A 19,059-nucleotide genomic window follows, 5' to 3' on the forward strand; every position below is an offset into this window, starting at 1 on the left:
ACAATTAGGTTAGGATTCTATTTTGCAAATTTGCTGGCATGAATATGGTTCTGTGCTAGTAAGACTTAAGTTAAGCGTCTTAAAATAACAAACATTTATTTCCTACTGTTTTAATTGTGTCTTGTCAACGTGAAATTTGAGCCTAAAAACTTTAGTTGGCACAGCCTGACTTTCTGTAAATCTCCCATCTACTATGACCTGGATCAACTCTCTCTACATCCTACAAAAACTGTTGGTACTAAATGACCTAAATGACCTAAATGCATGTCTATAAACACTAATCAGTCTTCAAGAGATATTTATCATGTGCATAAATATAAATCTCTTGGCATTCTCAAATTCCCAATCACTTCATCACTTCATCACATTTCGCGGCCTGGAATTCTGCAGCTCAACAACATAGCAGGTTCCCTTTAAAAGCAGCAAGGAACCAGAATGTCCAGTTCCTTGTTCTCGTCAGACTTTGCCAAGGACGATAAAGCACCCAGCTTTCTGAACACTTGTTGACAAGGGAGCAGAATCTGGTACACCTGAGGTAAGAATCTTATGTTTGTTTTCCAGTGAAAAAAACTGTTATCAGTGATTCATGTGACTTGATTTGTGTTGTGAACTTTAAAGTTAATTTGCCAGCACATGTTTGTTTGTGTCCAAAAGTGAGTGTTAAATTCTGTTAACATCGAACAAAAAGTATGATGAATATTCTTTAGTTGTAACACTGCTGAGACTCTGTTTGTTTATACTTTTAATCTTTTTAATTAATGCCGATTTGGCTTTACAGGAAACATCTTTTAAATATGATATACTAATACATTTTATTTGTAAAGCACCTTTCATTACTAAAAGTAATTTTAACCTGTTTAGCCCGAGAGCCTGCAGGTTTTATTTTTTCACGAAACTGTGTCTCAGGCAGGGCCGCCTTACTGCACGGGCTGACCTGGGCTGAAACCCAGGAGTGGAGTGCACCAGCTGGGCGTAAGCTGGGCGTAACTCTACGTCCGACGTATAACCGAAGGTTAAGACCAAACTAAAGTTATGACTAGTGCACCACTTAGACTTAAGCCCTGTATGCGTTGCGCCCGGGTGCAACTTTTACGCCTAGTATGGAGCAGGCGTAAATCGGAAAGACAGACTAGTATCCATAGCAGTGGCGGCGCTAGGGGGTGGCTACTTGGGCTCAAGCCCCGGATGTTTTCTGAAAAGCCCCGGATGTTTCACTTAAAAAAAAAAATTGTTTTTAAATTAATTTTAATTTTTAAAAAACGTCTCGGGAGTAATGTGCAGTATCGGAGTCCACCAGAGAGGCAGCCACTGTGGGACATTAGCTTGCGTACTGCGTAGCCTGCCCTGAAGAAGAAGTGATCCTTCCTAGTGCCTGACGAGTTTTAAGCTAATAGCCTATACAGTTATGGATATTAGAAAGTTATTGTCATTGAAGCAGCCGGTGCCACAAGCTGCAGCAGCAGCAGTATCAGCAGCTGACAACAATGTCATCACCAGCAGTCAAGAAATGGATGATGTTTCAGGTTTGTTAATCTAATGGTGATATCTGCACTCTGGCTGACTGAGTAAGAAGTGAAAAAGAGTGATGTAACGTTAATGTTATAGCTAGTAAACATGGAGTAACCACACTAAGTATACCCTTATATGTTAGTATGTGTACAGAACATGACTACAAATTATCCTAAGATGTAACGTTAACCCTTCATAACTCAGTCTACTTTTAAGACACTAAAATAACGTATTCCAATTTGTATTTTGTTTTCACGTGTGAAATTATACCGGCTCTCGTTTCAGTACACATAACAACAGAACTGACAGGCAACCCTTTGAATCAGACTCCGATTGGCTGTGACTGCATCCACTCAGAGTGTCCGATTCAGAAACGTGACTCTTACACTCTTTACGTCACAAACAAAGATGGTGGATGAGAATAGATCTATAAAACGATAAGCAATGCGCCAGAATCAAGGTGAGACTATCCGCATCCTTTAAAACTCTACGTACATTCGTTTCACCTTAATAAGTAAACGACTATTTGAGTGAGTTAAGGCATTAGTTTGCTTCATTAAAGGGTGTTAATGAGTGTTCTCCAGTGCCTTTTGTCCGCTTTAAGGTGTTATTAAGGTAGGATTAATGTTGCTCTCAAAGTGCACCAGATTGATGCTTTCAACTTCAATATTTAAAAAAAAATCTTCCCGGGGGAGCATGCCCCCGGATCCCCCGAGAGGAGGCGACGACCCCCCTAAAGGATGTTCGGTCCACCGCCCACTTGTAAAAAATAGCACTGTATCCCTGCACCCAGATAACACGGCAGGGTCCGTTACAGTTTGTTTTCATCTGGTTTCAAATAAACAAAGTCTTGGCTTTCAGAATATTAAACTTGTTTCGGCAAATTCAGATGATAAATACAGCTTTGAAGCTTGTAACGGCATAATTACAAGCGGAGAACGGAGTAACTTGACGTCACAGCAGGCATAACAGCCGGTGTTTCTCGTGAGTGTTTTCCCCGGGAAACAAACACAATACACACAAACGCAAAAATACACAAACACACACACATACACACGCACACACACACACATACACACGCACACACACACACACACACACACGCACACTCGTGAGCTTCCCCCAGACCAGTAATCCAAACGAAAATATCTTCTCTCCGTAGTATTTTTGATCATTTGCTCCGCTAATCAATCAGATCGATGGATTCCAGAGATTTTTCTCAAAAATGATGACTCCGTAACAGTCAGTGGGCACCACTTTACAGCCAATCAGAATGAGAATATGTTTCACATGTGACTTATTCAAATTGTGAGTGATTGAGTGACAGATGAAGGTTGTTTAGGAGAAAATGTCGGAGAAGAAAAAGTTTGAGAGTGGTGCTCTGAAAAGGAAATTGTTGAGGGAAAAGGAGTTTCGAGACAAGCAGCTATTACAAAAAATGCCGAAGCTTACAGGTTATTTTAAACCTGTAGGCCAGGATGAGGAGGAAGGACGGATGAGTTCTGTACCGAGCGGCAGCGGTGCCGGCCGCGGGGCCTCGGAGCCAAGTAGGCCGTCTGGTTCTGATAGCGATGGAGTAGCGGGAGAGGAAAAACAGACAGGAAGGACATTATCTGTTGGAGGAGATGGAGAGGACGACGAAGACTTGCTACGTGAAGGGGAGCCAACGGCAACCGGACAAATACACGAGGGAGGCCCGATACGTCACTCATCTGGAGGAAAGGACCAGGCGCGCGTAGAGCAGAGTGGAGAAGTGCGATCACAGAGCCTGCCGAGGCTATAAATGACTTTGATTTGTTGTTTAAATAGGGGGCCTATCAACCCCAGGGCCTGATGGCAGGTTAAGGCGGGCTTGGTCTCAGGGCTTCTTAATATTTAAAAACCTATTAATGTGTCATACCAGATTAACGGGAAGAAACTCAGCTAACTGACGATACAAACCATTTTTACCAAAACAAAAACACAAGTCTCATAAGAAGTGTCTAAATGACCCCTGAGCGAAAAACGCACTTGGAACAGAACTCAAGGTAAAGATACCCTTATTGCTTATCGTAACTGCACATCCAAGATATCCGATTAAAGCTGAGATTCCACAGATTATATAGTTATTAGTATCATCACTGAGCGATCAGAACTCGCGACAGGGGAAGCAAACACAGACATCACAACACGTATTACGGAGCAAACACGGGAGATTGTCTCACCTTAGCTGTTATTCTGATCAAAAGTCGTGTTCAATGGCATTACAACGATAAAAATGCTGCTGAGGGTTAATCCATAAATTAATCCAATGTGTCTGTCACTTTGAAAAAAGTATTGATAATCCATAATTCAATTTTTATGTAAAAATTGGAGAATTAATATTAGCTGCTAATGGTAACCACCAGAGTGTATCCAGCCTCCGGTTTTGGCTAAGCGTCACTTTCACTCCTTACTTCGTAACGTTATGTGGAACCTCCCCTCGATTCCATTGGCTCTATAGCGGTTAAAAAGAGATGTCCATCAAAATCGACCAAGGGGTGCCAGAGATAGGTCAAATTCACCCAAATGACCCCAGAAGTGTTTTTTTTTGCTAAATCTCTCTAACGGTCAAATTTCACTTGTTTTGTATCAATCTTGATACAGGGTACTTATATGTTATAGCTTGGATTCCTAAAGCTTTTAGTCTACCATCCCATCATTCAAGGGTGGTTTTCACTATAAGTTTTAATTTTTTTTGGACGGACACTATCATTTACATTTTCTTACTGTGTTCAATCTGAATTTACTTTAAAATAAAAACATCTATATTGATTCTGACACTTCTACATCCAACTCACAGATTGTATTAATGTAAGCCTTTTAGAAGTGAAGATATGGTCATTTGTTCTGGGAATGTCATTTCCGAGCCTGATACCTGAAAAACAGGCTCAGGGCTTAACAGGTTAAAGTGCTACAAGGGGCATAATTGTCACGGCTGGAGGGCAAGGTACACAGGACCCAAATGCAGAATGTTGTTTGAAATCCAAAATACTTTTATTGCGGAACTAGGCCAGGCAACAAAGTAAAATACGACAAAAAAAAAACGACAGACAGAAAAACCAGAACTTAAATGCACACAAGACTAATCACACAAACAAGACACAGGTGAGGAGGGAGGAGAAAACAGGGGCACAAGGTGAACACAATCGGGTAATCAGGCAGGAGGGAACACAGAGACAGGAAGCAACAGACAAGACGGGGGGTGAACACTTTTCAAAATAAAACAGGAAACCAAAGACAGATCTAGACAACACAAAACACAACACAGACAGATCGTGACAATAATATACTTTAAAAACATATTTTAGTTTTGTGTATAGAGCTCAATGCTGTCACAAAGACTTGAGCCTATTCAAACCCTGCATTGATTGTTTAAAAGGTTAACTATTTCCCTCTGGATATTTTTATGCTGTTTTAAAACGAGAGGGACTGATACATTCCTGTGTTCTTTTGTTCAGGTGTGGTGTCACAATGCATAAGAGCCAGAAGAGCGCAGGTAACATATCACATCTGGAAATGTGCTTTATCGTTGGATTCAGGTGTAGTTACTTATTGGCATTTTGGTGCTGCATAGAGGAAACTGGTTTATAAATATTGTTATTGATAATTGGACATGCAAACCTGATGTTAATGGTGCCAATGTTAACACACTCATTAATACTGTAGTAAGGTTTTTTTATTTTTCTTAATTTGATGATTGTTTTAATTGATGTTGTAACAAACTCATTTGTTCAGTTCTTCTTTCTTTGTTCATTGTATTCCTTTGGTGGTTTCCCCAAATATAATTTACAGTGAAGGAAAGTTGCAGATTTATAAAAATAAAGATGAGATCTAAGCAAATGATCACAAAACAACAGGCTTTTCTCTTGCTCTCAGGTGGAAATACGGTGTTCTACAAAGCAGTACCAAAGACAGCGGAGGTGAGATCTGGATACCTGTTCAAGTCTCCTCCCCAAAAACTGCTGAAGACAGAGGTGACAGATTTACAGTAACAAATACAAAAAAATGTATTTCATCTCTACATGTGTTGTTTCTTGCAATATTTCATTATTTATTTTGTCTTGTTTCTCCTGCAGAAATCATGGAAGAAGCGTTACTTTGTGCTTTTCAAAATCAGTGAACAAGAATACCTACTGAAGTACTTCAGGAGTCGAGATGATAGGGACATGCCGCTTGGAGGGATAGACTTATCACAGTATGTTATCAATCAATGCCAATGCATTGACAAATTATTATTTTAAAGCATTTCATAGCTCCTAAATGCAATAGCAATTTGTTTTAAGTAGAGATCCCCTCCAGCTCAACTTACAGTATGTCATTTGTGTCCCTTTTTCAGGATATCACTGTTATTTGTTGCCCCTCAAAACCACCAGAGATGGGCATGGGTCCAGAAAAGCTTCAAGTGTGCTCCATCATGTGTGCTCTTTATCAAGGCAGCTGGCCGGGAATACTTCCTTGTCGGGGAGACAAGGTCAGTCAGCTGTTTTTTTTTTACAGGGGATAAAACACTGAGGTGAAAAATTAAGAAGCTTCCAATTTCCATGCTTTTTACTACACTGTGCTGTAAGACTCCTGACCTCACACACTCTTGAAACTCAATAATCTTTCATTCTACTCTACAAAAACACAAAAAGGTGTATATTTTTTTTAAAAAGCAGCCTAATGTGATATCTCAATTTAATGCTGGATATTTAGTTATTTGTAATGATTGGTCAAAGGGGATTTTTGAAACCAAATTATTATTCACAGAACACTTTACTCTGCCCTTCTCAACATCCACTATTTTGAGCGTTCTAACAATCAAAAAGGAATAATGATATTGCTTTCCTGTTGACTAGTAGTCTGTCATCTAAAACATGACTTTTCCTTCCACTTGGCTAAGACAAATTGGTTTCTAATGGTCACTATTTCCACTCTGGATTTTGGAATTGAATTTTAAAATAGATGTAATTGCCATATTTTCTTCGAGTCTCAAAATTAGATTTGTAAGTGTTTCATATGTCCTTCTTGCTTTAGTGAGGAAGTGGACGGCTGGTTCTCTGACCTGTTTGAGGCCCTGAAGAATCGGCCACATAAATGTCTGAATTCAGAGGTACATTGAGATTCTATTTCTTTATCATGATTTGTAACAGCATTATAAGACAAAGTGTCTTTTCTACTTCACTTTTCTTTGTATCTATGTTTGTTCATCTATTTACAATGTAAATGTGTTTTTTTTGCTAAAGGAACTGCCAAATGTGAATCAAACAATAGAGGTAAATATTTAAAGTATTTAACTCGTCTGTTGACAACCGACTGCTGTACAGAAGTAGCTTACTTTTTTTTTTTTAAACAGTTATTAACTTTCTTGCTAAGAGTAAGTTGAAAAGATTATGGCTTTTCACATAAGTAAGATAAAAAGGTTGCTCAAGCTAACAGCCAGATAGCTTAGCTTAGCAACACAATGCTAACTTCCAGGTGACACACACAAGTTAGTCAGTGCTCCTAAGAAATACAGCACCTATGAGATATAACATGTAAGTGAACTTAAAAGACGTTTGTTGGCAGATTTTGAAACAGAGTCAGGCTAGTTTCCTCCCCCCTGTTTTCAGTCGCTGTGCTAGCTAGGCTAACAGACTTCTGGCTCCAGCTACAGATTGTTCGCAGTGATGGTATGAATGTTTTCATCTTATTCTTGGAAAGACATAAACACATTTTATAACATATTTAACGATTTCCTTTATGCTTCATCATGTTTTTGTTTTTCACATTACTCGTTGCCTGGCTCAAATGAATGTAAACATGTTTTATTTTCCAATGAGTAGCTTTTTTTCTTTTGGGAGACTACATAATTTTTTACATTGATTTAAATCAATTTTCTGCTATCTACATCTGCTTTCATTATCACAACACCTGGGCAGTCTGAATCCCCTCAGTGTCTCTGACAAGTGCAAAAACGACTACCATACAGTTTAAATCTATCAACCATGCTTATCGATCAACTCTCTTTTTGACTTTTAAAAAATAGTCTTGTCTTCTTGTTGAACCAGGTTATTTCAAAACCCTTTATGCGGAAAAAGGGTTCTGCCACAGTGCCTGAACAGGTTGGTCCATAAAATGTCAACAAAAACTCTGCATGAATTTGGCTTAACTTTCTAAATGCATGCATACCTTCAGTCAATAATTCCTTTGTGTGAATCTATTTGATCTGTTATTCTCTTTTTGTGCGGAGAAAAACATGTGTATCCATATTATCTCATTGTTGATCTGTGGGCCCTCCCTTTACATTTAGTCCTCACTTTTACATGACCTATTCTGGCGATTTTATCCGAGTTTAATGTATTACCGATGCATCAGACCCAGGGACACTGAGATGAAGTGGCTGAAGCAACATATAAACTGCAATAATGGTGGAAGTCTTATTTCTATAGAAAACACATTCTGCTGCAGGAATAATATTAAAAATATTAGATTTTTGTACTAGGAGCTATAATGAGTGTTTTCTTTTATTTTTCAGCCAATGCTGAAAATTCGGTCCCACTCTGATCCATCATCCAATGCTTTGGATAATGACACTGCAGAATCAGAGGTGCTATATTTTGGCTTGTTTGTTAAACACATATCTAATTCAATTGAGTATTCTACAATGATAATGGTAGAGGTGACTTTTGTCTTGGTTGCATTAAGTACAACAAATTGTTTTCTGATTGTCTGTTAGACTGAAGAAAATATCAGAAGACCTACATCAGAGCCTTTTAATCAAATCTACGACACTCCCAGAGCCTACTTATCACCATCAGCAGCGTACTATGGCACCACCCGTCGCAAAAGCATGGACTCAGTGTGAGTGTTAATTGTAAATCTGAGTATTTCCCGTTCGAATAAAAAAAAAAAAACACTCTCATTCTTAGTAATTACTTTATTAAATTGACACATGCTGAAATTGTGACCTGCATTAATACAATAATAAATGTGATTTATTTGTTCATCTCTTATTTTGAATATCTGTTACTTGCAGATATGTGTTGATGACGGAATTAAGACATGCACAAGTGACTCTGGCAGGGTAAGTTTGCTTTATAGAAGGACAGATTCAAAATGATCAATAATCACTGATTAATGTTCAAATTAACAGAAGATGATTGTGACAAATGTTTTTAGGGACCGTGAAGTTGAGCAAGTGACCGGAGGCACCCTGATGAGGTCTGTCACGCAAGTCTTTGACAAGCTGAAGACTCGGATTTCCCCACTTCCTCTATTCGATGAGGAGACGTACTCTGAGGACAGGTAGTTCACAGATGAAATACAAGATTGTCTTCTTTTTTTTGTGGGCCGTGTGTTTATTTTTGACTTCTCACTGTGTCTTCAGTGTCAGTGCCCTATGCTCTTTGTGTTACATGTTTTGGCAGTGCCCTAGACACCAAAATAGCTCGCTCATCAGAGGTTACTGCGGCCTCATTGGCTCCGACACCTAAACGAACAACAAGAAGGGAGTTATTTTTAAAGAACTGTTGACACTCCAGGACCAGCTAAGAATCTAAGAAAGGCAGCACCTCAGAGCCTGTTTGCCAATTTATGTGCTATAAAAAGATATGTCTTTTCATGTTGTGGTAGACATTATACCTTAAAAACAGAACATCTGCACAGATTTATTTTATCGAGTCATGATAATGCATGCGGTAAAAAACATAAGCTGAATTACAGGTCAGGTGTAACTGATCTCATACGTTAGCTGTTTTTGTTTATTATTCTGAGCTCCCTAAAAAGCTAAAATTGACTACACTGTAACTCATACGTGCTATTATGCATATTATGCTTTAAAATCTATGTATGCAAGTACTGTTGTAACAATTTAAAGTGAAATGTTTGACTTTTTCCATAAACAGCAGCCAGAAGTGACTATTATAGGATACATGTAAGGCAAGGCAAGGCAAGGCAAGTTTATTGATATAGCACTTTTCAACACAAGGCAATTCAAAGTGCTTTACAAAAAATGAAAGAGATTAAGAAAATGGCATTAAAAAGAAAAGCTAATAAAATAAACATTAAAAGAAAAAAATACATGGATAAAAGTTACAGTGCTGTCAATTAAACATTAAAAGAAAAAAGTACATGGATAAAAGTTACAGTGCAGTCTAAGATATGAATAGTTCAATTAAAAGCAGCGACAAAAAGAAAAGTCTTCAGCCTGGATTTAAAAGTAGTAAGAGTTGTAGCAGACCTGCAGGTTTCTGGGAGTTTGTTCCAGATATTTGGAGCATAATAACTGAACGCTGCTTTACCATGTTTAGTTCTGACTCTGGGGACAGAAAGCTGACCAGTCCCTGAAGACCTGAGAGATCTGGATGGTTCATAATTTAGCAGGAGGTCAGAAATGTATTTTGGGCCTAAACCATTCAGTGCTTTATAAACCAGCAGCAGTATTTTGAAATCTATTCTTTGACACACAGGAAGCCAGTGTAAAGACTTCAGAACAGGAGTGATGTGATCCACTTTCTTAGTGTTATGTAATTTATTATGTAATGTAAATGTAAATATGTAGTGAAATTTACGACTGCACCAAAAAAGAAAATCTGTTTTCTACCATCTGATAAATGCAGGAATTTTCACCAGATGGTGAAAATTAATAATAGTACATTTTTTGTTAACATCATCCTTTTCTGTAGCCTTAGTTTTTCCATACAACTGACAATGCCTTAATTTTTGCACCAAGTCATCTTTCTTTTGCTTATCTCAAGGCACTACAAATGCAAAAGGTAGTATTTCAGACTTGCTGTTTTCTTCAGCATCTCAAGGAGGGCAGTTCTTGGCAAATCAGATTTGACTTGCTTGTTTACAAAAACATTGTGTTAATCACCAATACAGCAGGCGATCCACATTGTGTGGCTTCTTGCTGTTTCAGGCAATCATCCCCTGTTCCTGTTTTGTTTTCTGAAATATACTTCAACACAAAACTGTGTGACTCTTCTGTATTTTCACACTGATTTTTGTTTTCTGGCTGCAACACTGAAGACTCTTCTTCCTCTACTACATTTGGCAAATGGGTCAAAACACTCCTTTCTAGTGCTTCTTAATTAGATTTCCTGTTGCGCCTTTAAAGTGATTTGTATCTCTCATGCTGTTTTTATGAACTATTTTTAAAACATCTCAAGATGTCTGGTCCCCTTTTTGAATAACGGAGAGAAAACTCTTTAGGTTTTTGAACTGCACATCTTTCACCCTCCATCAATAATTTCTTCTACCTTTTATTGTCTTTGATTGTGTTTTCGTTTTTCTGCAACAAGGGCAAGACTTATGACCATCTTCTAATACTTATCATACAGCGCCAAAATCTGTATTACAATCTAAGTGAAACATGTACTAAGGTGTGATGTAATAATCAACTTGCTTTTGCAGAGGTAAAAACACACGTCCACTGTCAGATATCAGCACCAGTTCCAGTGACAACGGTGCCATCTCTCCTGACGATATGCTTGATGCACCAATTGTGCCAACACTGGAAGAAGGAAGCTCTTCTGAAAGGTGAGATTACAAAGTAACTGAATCCAAAGAAGCAACCAAGTAGATACTATTACCTCTCTTGTCTTACAGTATAAATCAGCACATGTTATGTGGGTGTGATGATCAACTGAGAAAGAGTTAGCATGAGCACATATTCAACCTTTTTTATACTTGTTAGGACAAAAGGACACATTTTAAACCACCACTCAGCACCGTCTTTGCTATTGCAGATCAGAAAGGTCAATCTGCTTTGTAATGGTTACAGAGAACAAAAAAAGGGTGACTGACGCTGACATGTTGCTGGACTGGTTTGAGTGGTTTCTGAAGGTTTATGCAAGAAGATGCTAGTATGATAGTTGAATAATGTGGCAATACACACACATTAGGAACTGAGGTGACCTTTCTTCCAGAGTTAAAATTAATTGTTTAAAGGCCTGGTCTATAAAAAAAAGTAGGCAATAATAACTTGTTTACTCCATCCCTGGCTGACATATTTTCTTCTGGATAATAAAAGCTTTGACACCATCACCCCAGAGGAGAGAGACTTCGAGATCAAGCAGGGAGATTTGAAAAAGCACCTGACACTAACAGATGTGGATGGGAAACCAAGGTAAGTTTGTCTATAAAACAAGGCCAAGTCTTCTAGACTTTGTGAAAAATCAGCAACTGCATATCTCCATCTATATCTCTACCTATATCTTTATTCCTACCTCTATTTACGCAGAGAAGCAGCTTCTTTATCTCTGCATCGGTGTCCTCACAGGGTGCATTCAAGCACAGTACTGAGTTTAGGTCACCCAACACATAATTACTGTTGTTACGCATGTAAAACAGAAGACAAAAGATTAGAAGTGTGAACGTATGCTTCAGGTCTTGAGTACTCTGCTAAGTGCAAGTCAAAATGTGAACTGTCTAGACAGCTGGATTGGAGTGTTTCTCTTTTGTCAGATGTGTGTTACACATACAAGAAAACAATACAGCTAAAATGTATGTGTAGACGGGCCGTAAGATCTAAGTTAGTTTGACCTACAACGTTAGTTCAATCAGGAGAGACGGTTTTGATGTAAGAATACATATTTATTGCCAGGGATACACAAATGAATGTAGGGCAGGAGTATCATTTGGGAGGGGAGAACCGATCCGATGAAACCCCCCTGGGGTCTAGACACTGGTGGTGGTGAATGGATAGGTGGGTCGGTCTGAAGAGGAGTGGCTTGGCTTGACCCTGGATTCAGAGGGACAGGAGGTGAAAAGGGGTGGAGGAGGGTTGCATTGAGTCACCTGAAATGACAGCTGTCAGAGGGGGGAGAGCAGATTTAAAAGGTTTAGCAGAGCGCTATGATAGGCTTGTGGGAATAGAGCGAAGTGATTGGTTAAGCTGGGGAGTGACGCCCCCGATCACTTATTGAGAGGAGAGTAGTAACATGGAAATAGTAAATGAATCAGTAAAGACGGTCTTCCTGGTTGAACTTACGCTGAGCTTCATTTATCTGCTGATGGCACATTTCTTAATAGGTTTACATTTTAAAAGACATTTAATACAAGATGACTGGTGGAAATGTTTGAGCAAAGTAATGAAAAACATGAGAGCTTCTCCAGACTGAACTCATGTTTCACAAATTGAAGGTTTATTGAAGCTTGATCAATGATAACAGAAGTGTTCAGGCTGAATGCATTTTGAAGCACAGCCATTCTCTGAATATTTATCAAAAACTATCTAAAGATCTAAATCTAAAGATCCGGGGGCTCCTCAAATCCTACTCGACACATCAAGACAGCCGTATCATCACTGTCTCTGAAGTTGACCTAGATTCTGTTATATCTCCGTAGAATTGCATTGCAGAGAACACTGGGCACGCCTTACCTGTTATCAGCTATCGGCCGACTGTTCTGCATGTTATGTGACTTTATTTTGGAGAGAATGCTCCGACACATGGATAGATCTGTATGGATGTACAAATACAAAAAAGGCACAATGTAAATTACTCTATGATTTCGAACTCCAGGATGAATCTAAAACTATGTGTGTGTGTATGTGTGTGTTATAGCGTGTCTGCGTGGACAGGCCAGCCGCAGACTGTGTGCCTCTTTCACAAAGGAGACGCAATTCTGGCAATCAATGACTTGCACTGCGCCACCGTGGATGAGTTCAACATGTTCCTCAGCAAGTCTCTCAAGAATGAGGTACGTCCAGAAAAAATGGCAAAAGATACTGAGCATTCATGATATCAATAACTATGTAAAAGGTCAACTAAAAGGTCAATTATTTCCCTTTCTTCAGGTGAAAGTGACCATCCTGCGCTGGCCTGGATGCCCACCGCTGCATTCAAACGGCCACTGCATCGAATGAATGCAAACTAAACATGAGAGTTACTTCCGCAATATGTTGGTTTGTACCATGTATTGACTCCCTTACAAACGGACAGTATGGACGGGATGTAGGCAGTTCCTGTTGATCTATCACTCTAAGGTTTACCTGATTCAAACGTCTAGAGGAAGTTCAAATGAAGTAGAAAATGATTTCCAAATCTCATGACTCACGTTATATGAGGACAGATCAAAAACATTTAGTTGCCAATGACTTGCAGTTTTAGCAGAGATTGACCTTTAATAATGTCATTATGTATCGTAGCGACTAGATAAGCTGTACGGGGAAGGAAACAAAGGCAAGGGTTTTACTGAAACATTTCCTCATACCACCTTTGTGAGAACATTCTCACAACGCCTTGACCCAAGAAAGACAAATGTATTTTTTTAATACAAGGCCTAATGTGTAGAAAATGGTATTATGCACTTTGTAAGAAAGATATTTTTTTATAATTAACCTCTATCCAAGAAGAGAGGAAGTGACTTAAAGTGATTTGAAGAACATGAAGATGATGTAAGGCTTAAGAAAAGATGCTCTGAATCAACATTTATGATCCAAATGAAGGAATTAAATATATGTATATCATGTAAAGTTGAAGTGAATTTTAAAGCTTTATTTTAATCTCTGTAACATTGTTGTTGTGCGAATGTCATCACTGAGTAATGCTGGGTAAATTCCAATTTGCTCAGTAGGTGGCACCTATGATGAAATTCGATTGTAATCTAATGCATGACGGGTGCATTGTTTGTCCAAATGCATTTGTTGTTATTGTGTGGCTACAGTACACAAAGAAAGGCTTACGTGCATATCATTCCTTTCCTAGTCATATATGTCTGCTTTGAAAGTGATGAGGAGCGGATGAATGACGAAACAGATCACAGTACCAGTATTTCATGTTGTCTACCACACCTTAGGGCAGTGGTTCTCAAACTTTTTCTGTCAGGCCCCCCCTTTGGAGAAAAAAAAAAGTCGGGCCCCCCCAACACAAATAGTCAGGCTCAGTGGCGGCGCCAGAGATTTATTTTGGGGGTACTGTGGGGTAGCTTGACGTTTCATACAGGGTGCTCAAACATTTAGGGTTTCCCATTAATGTATCGGGCGCTACAGTGGAATGTTCTACTGCAACACTCCCCACGCATACACACAGTGTACCCGCAACTGTTACAATGAAGGCTCAATAATCAGCTCATGGCATATAGGTGTAAGCAGGGGTAAAGTGCTATTTTTATAGGTGGTGTGTGGACCTCACATAGGGGGGTCCGGGGGCAAGCTCCCCCAGGAAGATTTATTTTTAAATATTGAAGTTAAAAGCATCAATCTGGTGCACTTTGAGAGCAAAATGAAGAGATCTACAGTATGGATACATCTCTCAACACAGAACTGTAAACAGATTTACTATTTCTTTATGGATATTTTACAAATCACTCCCCTTTTAAACGTTATACATTTTTTAATGTCATATAGTATTTCATAATTGTTTTTAATTTATTTATATTAATGGTGACCAAAACGTTTGAGACCCACTGAGATAACACTGAGAGAGTCCTTTAGCTCACTGAGTCTCTCAGTCTGACAGGAGAGGACTCTCCTCCACTTTGTTGTTGAAAAAACTCCTTATATCCGTTAGCGTAGCTCGCTAGCACCATAAGCTAATATCAACGATCTCCGGTACGCTCTCTCTCTCTCTCTCTCCCGCTCGCGCACACACACAAAATGGCTCGTTCCACACACACACAGAGCCGAGCTTTAATGAAACACAGACACCCAGACGTAATAGTACTGTATCATATTATTTTCGAATCAATAATTTTTCAAAATATGATTTTTTTTTTTTTTTAATTAAAAATCTTTTTAATTTTTTTTTTTTAATACCCATTTTTTCTCCTGGTCTCTCGCGCCCCCCCTGTCATGCCTCTGCGCCCCCCTGGGGTGGCGCGCCCCCCACTTTGAGAACCACTACCTTAGGGTGAGTCTTGTGAATTAATATGCAGAGGGAATAGCGTTGCTCCTCTGGCCGTTTCATCCTTTTCTCTCCGATTTAAAGCTGAAGACACTTTGCTGGATTGTAATTTTAATATAGCTTGGGAAGATGTTTTTTAATCCTTTTTAAATTATGTCTGGTGACCAATGCCTCTCCGCGACAGACAACATCAGATGGAATTTATCTGCAAGGCTGGTTCACTTGAAGTGCTACCATCCAGTCCGAGCTTTATAACTGTTATCATCAAATACAAAAACATCTTACACTGTTAATATTCTAATGGAATTTTATACGCCTTATCAAGATGATTGTTTTAAGTTTAAATTGAGCTATTAATCCGAGATGAGAGACATTACTGTACTTTAAATACTCTGTTATAAATAAATCCATCCTCTCAGAGGGAGCAGCAAATCAGTGTTGAATGAATGTTTAATTGTATTTGAATATAAAACTAATTACCAGATTGTTAAACGGACCATTTGTATTTTTTCAAATGCCTTTTTTGGACTAAGGAATGCAGCATGATTAGATTAACATAATTCCAGCTCCTTTACTTCCAAAATCTCTAAAAGTGTATGTATATAACAGCTAGTATAATTATCTATAATTTACGGTACATACACTTTACGGTAAGGGTACATGAATCATCATGAATTCATGCATGAAAAAGCATGAATTCATTCATGTAGTACTTCATGAACTATCAGTAATGTACAGGTATTAATGGTATCTCATGCACTTAATGCAGGAACAATACCTTAAAGGTGGGGTAGGTAAGTTTCAGAAACCGGCTCGAGATACATTTTTTGTTATATTCCATGGAATGCTCTTAACATCCCGATAGCAATGAATATCTTAAGTGCTTTGACAAAAAATCCATTAAAAAATGTAATCTGTAGAAGCCGTAATACTGTAAAAAGTACAACCAATCCATTTAGCCGGGCCGCCTAAACGGATTGGATGACCTACCTGCCTGTCAGCCTTCCATCGGGGCACAAATTTATCTCGTGCCCTCATTGGTCACGTGCGCGTTCGTTTGTGTTGGAGGAGGGGCTCTGTAAGGAAGTGGCAGATTTTCTCCGGTTGTGTATTTTCAAATTCTAGCGATCTCGAGCCGGTTTCTGAAACTTACCTACCCCACCTTTAATTAATGCATCTACTAAGGTACCTCAATCATCATGACTTCTGAGTTATTAATGATGTTCATGTCTTCTTCATATAGATCTGCAATTCAAGTGTCAGGCCAAAAAGCTGACCAGTCACAGCAATTCAAAGTGTTGTAATCATGATTAACTAAGCATGACTTTGTCATTACTTAATCATGTTTGTGCCCCTTCAAAGTGGTGGCCTGTTTCATCGTTTACACTGATAACTAACATATGATTAATGGTCAACACACTGAACAGGGTTGGGGTCAACACTTTGAATTCCACAGAATACATGCACTGCTATGACCGACCGACCGGGAAATGGCTTGCTGTGGGCAGAGACAGTAATGCAGTGGTTATCACATCGGCCACCAGTGAAGGGCTAATAAGCATGAAGGCACATGCATGATTTGAAATAGGAAAAGAGGCGACAGGTTTAATGAAATGCCTTGAGAATCATTCATAAATAAAAAGTGATGGAAACTTACAGTAAGTGTTAAGGCAACTTTAAATCATATTTTTTTGTAAAATGTGAAGTATACATCACATCAGGGGCATTCTCACTTAACACTGTATATCCTTGAGGAAGCGTTGATGCTGTTGCATAATAACCTGTACAATCATTTATTTAAAAAAATAATATTAAGTTTACATTTCATGTTGCAAAAAAAGGTACAAGTGTTACAAGAATGTCTGAAATATTGATTTATTTTAAGCATACAAATATTAAATACAAAAATACAATTATCAAATTGCACAATTGCAAAGCAGCGTTTGCACATGCCCCAGCAGGCAGTAAACACATCCATTCAATTCAGTTCCTCTGTATATAATACTTCTGGGTAAGGTCTAACTGCAGACATGATCCGTGTGCAACCTCATTAAATAGTGAATGAAATTTGAATTGAACCTATTGTGGACAGGAGCAGAGTCTATATCAACTGTAGGAGCCACATATGAAGCCATTTCTGTGTTTGTTACGATACATTTCATTTAATTTCAAACCTTTATTTAGACAGATAAATCCCATTGAGATCATTGATCTCTTTTTCAAGGGAGACCTGCTCAAGTAGTTCCACATGAAACATAAAAACATAAATAGAACAACAAAAGGACATCATACAGCATCATTTACATAATTATCCACATAAACAGGTACCAATAGCTTACGATTGAGTAGCATCCAACCGAGCTTTAAAAACATTTAGTGGCACCAGATTGTTCAGTTTCCATTTCATTTGCAGACTATTCCAAGACAGAGGAGCTGCGCATCTAAAAGCTGTCTTCCCTAAGACAGTCCTAGCAGTTGGCACATTTAATCAAACCACAGCATTCGATCTCAGGCAGTAGCCACTTACAATTTTCCGTGAGATCAGGGAGCAGATATAAGATGGAAGTTTCCCTAACATGGCTTTGTATATAAAAATGTACCAGTGACTGAGCCTCCGTACAATTAGTGAAAGCAAACCAGCCCTTGCATACAGGGTACAGTGATGGGTTAATGCTTTACAGTTTGTCACAAATCTCAGTGCACTGTGCTAGGCAGCATCTAACTTGACCAGGCAATTGGCAGGTGCATTCATATACATCAAATCACCATAGTCCAGCACAGGTAAAAAGGTCACAGTGACTAGCCTTTTCCTGGCCTCAAGTGAGAAACAGGACTTGTTCCTGTAGAACAGTGCTTCTCAAAGTGTGGTCCGCGGACCACTGGTGGTCCGTGAGCGCCCCCTAGTGGTCCGTGAGTATATTGGTAAAATTTCACATTTGAAATTAATTAATTAATTAAAGTTTTCCGCACTCTCATGGGAATATGTCCGCAATGGAGCGAGCTTAAGTTTCACTTTTAATTGCATGATATAGCCCAGATAAACACCTTCATCACACATGTGGCCACTTATTTGTACCATTTTCAGGCGATTTGTAAAAAACGATGTGTTTTGGATATTTGTGGAATTAGGTGGTCCGCGAGTGTTTTTTTATTGGTTAAGTGGTCCTTGGTATGAAAAAGTTTGAGAAACACTGCTGTAGAAGAAACCTAGCCTAACCCTCAGCTTTTTAAGCAGGTTATTGACATGAAGTTTAAAAGTGAGACAATCATCAAGCCAGATACCAAGGTATTTGTAACAGGTAACCACTTCAAGTTTTATTCCTTGCGTAGTTACAATATCTAAAACAGGCTCTGGTGTCTTTTTAGCTTTAGAAAAGAGCATTACCTTGGTTTTCTCAACATTTAAAAGAAGCTTTAGTTCAGAGAGCTGAGTCTGAATAATGTTAAAAACATCCTGTAATTTAACACCAGCCTCCTGAATGGAGGGACCTGCACAATACATCACGGTATCATCCGCATAAAAATGTAAAGTAGCTTCATCCACATTTTCACCTAAACTGTTGATATATATGGAGAATAAAAGTGGACCTAAAACAGAACCTTGAGGAACACCATTAGCAATGTTTAACCACTCAGAAGACAGCCCATCAAAGTGAACACATTGGGACCTTTCAGAGAGGTAGTTCACAAACCACCCTACTGCATGGCTGGACATGCCTAT

The 19,059-nt window shown here is 38.8% G+C and overlaps 1 protein-coding gene across 3 annotated transcripts; it reads left to right on the forward strand.

Annotated features, from left to right (window-relative positions):
• The first annotated feature begins 430 nt into the window (after positions 1 to 430).
• LOC117544816 (pleckstrin homology domain-containing family S member 1-like) lies at positions 431 to 13,969 on the forward strand. Of its 3 annotated transcripts, none has more exons than XM_034214262.1 (16): positions 431 to 535; positions 4,989 to 5,026; positions 5,407 to 5,504; positions 5,607 to 5,725; positions 5,867 to 6,001; positions 6,547 to 6,622; positions 6,756 to 6,785; positions 7,560 to 7,613; positions 8,027 to 8,098; positions 8,228 to 8,352; positions 8,528 to 8,575; positions 8,671 to 8,796; positions 10,906 to 11,031; positions 11,525 to 11,620; positions 13,059 to 13,194; positions 13,292 to 13,969. In XM_034214262.1, the coding sequence occupies exons 2-16, from the start codon at positions 5,002 to 5,004 to the stop codon at positions 13,358 to 13,360; spliced, it is 1,335 nt and encodes a 444-aa protein (XP_034070153.1). In that variant the 5' UTR covers positions 431 to 535; positions 4,989 to 5,001; the 3' UTR covers positions 13,361 to 13,969. The 3 variants fall into 3 exon arrangements, with proteins under 3 accessions (XP_034070153.1, XP_034070155.1, XP_034070154.1); XM_034214263.1 differs by lacking the exon at positions 431 to 535 and adding an exon at positions 1,932 to 1,969; XM_034214264.1 differs by lacking the exon at positions 7,560 to 7,613.
• Positions 13,970 to 19,059: the final 5,090 nt, after the last annotated feature.

This window comes from Gymnodraco acuticeps, unplaced genomic scaffold (genome assembly GCF_902827175.1).
Source record: "Gymnodraco acuticeps unplaced genomic scaffold, fGymAcu1.1, whole genome shotgun sequence".
Lineage (NCBI taxonomy): Eukaryota > Metazoa > Chordata > Actinopteri > Perciformes > Bathydraconidae > Gymnodraco > Gymnodraco acuticeps.

Coding starts and splice junctions, on each gene's coding strand:
- LOC117544816 (XM_034214262.1), top strand. CDS start 5,002: ATGCATAAGAGCCAGAAGAGCGCAG. Junction 8,797..10,905: donor GAGACGTACTCTGAGGACAG/GTAGTTCACAGA, acceptor TTGCTTTTGCAG/AGGTAAAAACACACGTCCAC. Junction 11,032..11,524: donor GAAGGAAGCTCTTCTGAAAG/GTGAGATTACAA, acceptor GGATAATAAAAG/CTTTGACACCATCACCCCAG.